The 2,348-nt window shown below is 62.4% G+C and overlaps 1 protein-coding gene across 1 annotated transcript; it reads left to right on the forward strand.

Annotated features, from left to right (window-relative positions):
- Positions 1-1,258: 1,258 nt before the first annotated feature.
- ENH_00035310 (hypothetical protein) lies at positions 1,259-2,348 on the forward strand (the record flags this gene model as incomplete). Its single annotated transcript, XM_013580401.1, has 1 exon — positions 1,259-2,348. A coding segment is annotated over one exon (1,090 nt), but the record flags the coding sequence as incomplete, so codon positions are not given.

Raw genomic sequence — 2,348 nt, forward strand, 5'->3', positions numbered from 1 at the left:
CCTGCAGCAGCAGCAGCTGCAGCAGCAGCAGCTGCAGCAGCAGCAGCTGCAGCAGCAGCACAGGTTGCTAGAGGACACTGGGGTTTGAGGCTGTCCAGCTGGCCTCCCATACTTAGAAAGGGCTTAAATATTTGAATAAAAGAAATAAATATTTAAATAAAAGAAATAAATAAAATGATTTATAAGTCTTTGTTTGAAATTCAAGTTCTGCATGTTGGAGTGTACAGACACCCGAGAACGTGCAAGCCGGTCAGGCTCGCGCTGCTGCGCCACGCGGAGCCTCTGGGAGGACTGGGGCTTTAAGAAAGGCATTTAAAGGTTTTAAAATGTTTTTAAAATAATAAATTAACTTTAAAATAGTCAAATAAGACTGGGGGCTGCAAAGGATCTCGAGAAACGCAGCAGCAGCAGCAGCAGCAGCAGCAGCAGCAGCGGGAGCTTCAAGCCCAGCCGACACCCCACAGCCCGCAGCCCCTGGCAGCAACAGCAGCAGCTCGGCACACACTTAGGCACAAATGAATGCAGAGTGCAGCAGGTAAAAGCCTCCTGAAGATGCTGTCGCTGCTGCAGCAGCAGCTGCAGCAGCAGCAGCAGCAGCAGCAGCAGCACCAGTGCTCGATCGGCCGCCGCTCCTTGAGCGCGCACGCGCTGCTGCTGCCTTATTGGGGGATCTTTAGGCCTCAATTTATTTATTTTTAATTTGTGTTGGAAGTATTTGAAGTGTGCATCAAGGGCTTCAATTAATTTGCTGCATTCCTTAGCAGCAAGTGCTGCTGCTGCTGCTGCTGCTGCTGCTGCTGCTGCTGCTGCGAGCGCTCCAGCTGCTGCTGGTGCATCGAGCGGCTGCTGCCCACTGCAGCAGGACCCAGCGTATAAACCCTCAGCAGCAGCTGCTGCTCCATACTTAAGCCTTAGGCCTCCTTTTGCTGCATTTATGCCCTTAGCAGCAGCTGCCAGCAAGCCTTAACAAATCCTGCTGCTGCTGCTGCTGCTGCTGCTGCTGCGGCGGCAGCGACCGCTGCAGCAGCAACTGTCTCCAGGCGCAGGCCCTGAGCGATGGTCGAAGAGTCCCGCAATTCGTCGAAACTCTCCCCAAACCTCTAAACACTAAACCCTAAACCCTAAACCCTAAACCCTAAACCCTAAACCCTAAACCCTAGTAGGCCCTATAACCCGAGCCCCTCGGGTGCAGCAAAAGCTCCTGGAGTCGCTCCCCGATCCCAGGCTGCGAGCCCTGCTGCCTTGTGTGGCCCTGCAGCAGCAGCAGCAGCAGCAGCAGCAGCAGCAGCAGCAGCTGCAGCAGACACTAGTTTTGCACCCCTTCTTGTCCTCTGCTGCTGCACCGATGCAACAGAGCAACGCGCAGCAAGGGCTGCTGCGGTCCCGCGGCAGCTTGCTGCTGCTGCTGCTGCTGCTGCTGCTGCTGCTGCAGCCCGGCAGCTGCAGCGAAGACCCCACAGAGGAAGGCGACCTTCTCGCAGCTGCCCCTGACGAGCTGGAGCGCAGCAAGCGGTCCTCGAGGGAAGCAGCAGCAGCAGCAGCAGCAGCAGCAGCAGCAGCAGCAGCAGCGACGCGGCGCGGGCTGCGGATGACGCGGCGGCGGCGGCAGCAGCGGCAGCAGCGGCAGCAGCGGCAGCAGCAGCAGCAGCAGCAAGAGCTGGAGGAAGGGGCCCGCGTGGACCTGCTGCAGCTGCTGTGGGACCCGCTGACTGACACGGCGGAGCAGCAGCAACTCTTCAGCAGCAGCGCAGCAGCAGAAAGTCCCGTGCTGCTGCAGCCGCAGCAGCAGCCCTTCATCCAGGGCCTCAGCTTAACTTGGCAGGAAGCAGCAGCAGCAAATAAGGAGCTGCTGTCTCGCTTTTCCCCCATGCAGGCCCCCGAGTTCGCCACCCCTGCAGCGCCTGCTGCTGCCCAGCAGCAGCAGCAGCAGCAGCAGCAGCAGCAGCAGCAGCAGCAGCAGCTGCCCCTCGCCCTTATAGGCCGCCAAGACCCCACCACTCCTTACTACTGGGTCCCCATGGCCCAGCGCCAGGCCCCAAGTTGGTGGCGAACACCTCTTTCCCGGGGGCCCCCCGGGGCCCCCCTCGGGGGCCCCCCTGGGGGCCCCCCTGGGGGCCCCCCTGGGGGCCCCTCTGGGGGCCCCTCTGGGGGCCCCCCAGGGGGCCCCCCTGGGGATTTCCCTGGGGCCCCCGCTGGGGCCCTTCCTGAGGGCGCCCCTGGGGCCCCCTCTGGGGCCCCCTCTGGGGGCCCCCCTGGGGGCCCCCCCGGGGCCCCCCCCGAAGAGTGGGGCCCCCCCGGGGGCCCCCCAGGGGGCCCCGCAGGGCCCCCCGCCCCCCCGGGGGCCCCCC

The sequence above is a fragment of the Eimeria necatrix genome, genomic scaffold (genome assembly GCF_000499385.1).
Source record: "Eimeria necatrix Houghton genomic scaffold, Enh_scaff2585, whole genome shotgun sequence".
Taxonomy (NCBI): Eukaryota; Apicomplexa; class Conoidasida; order Eucoccidiorida; family Eimeriidae; genus Eimeria; species Eimeria necatrix.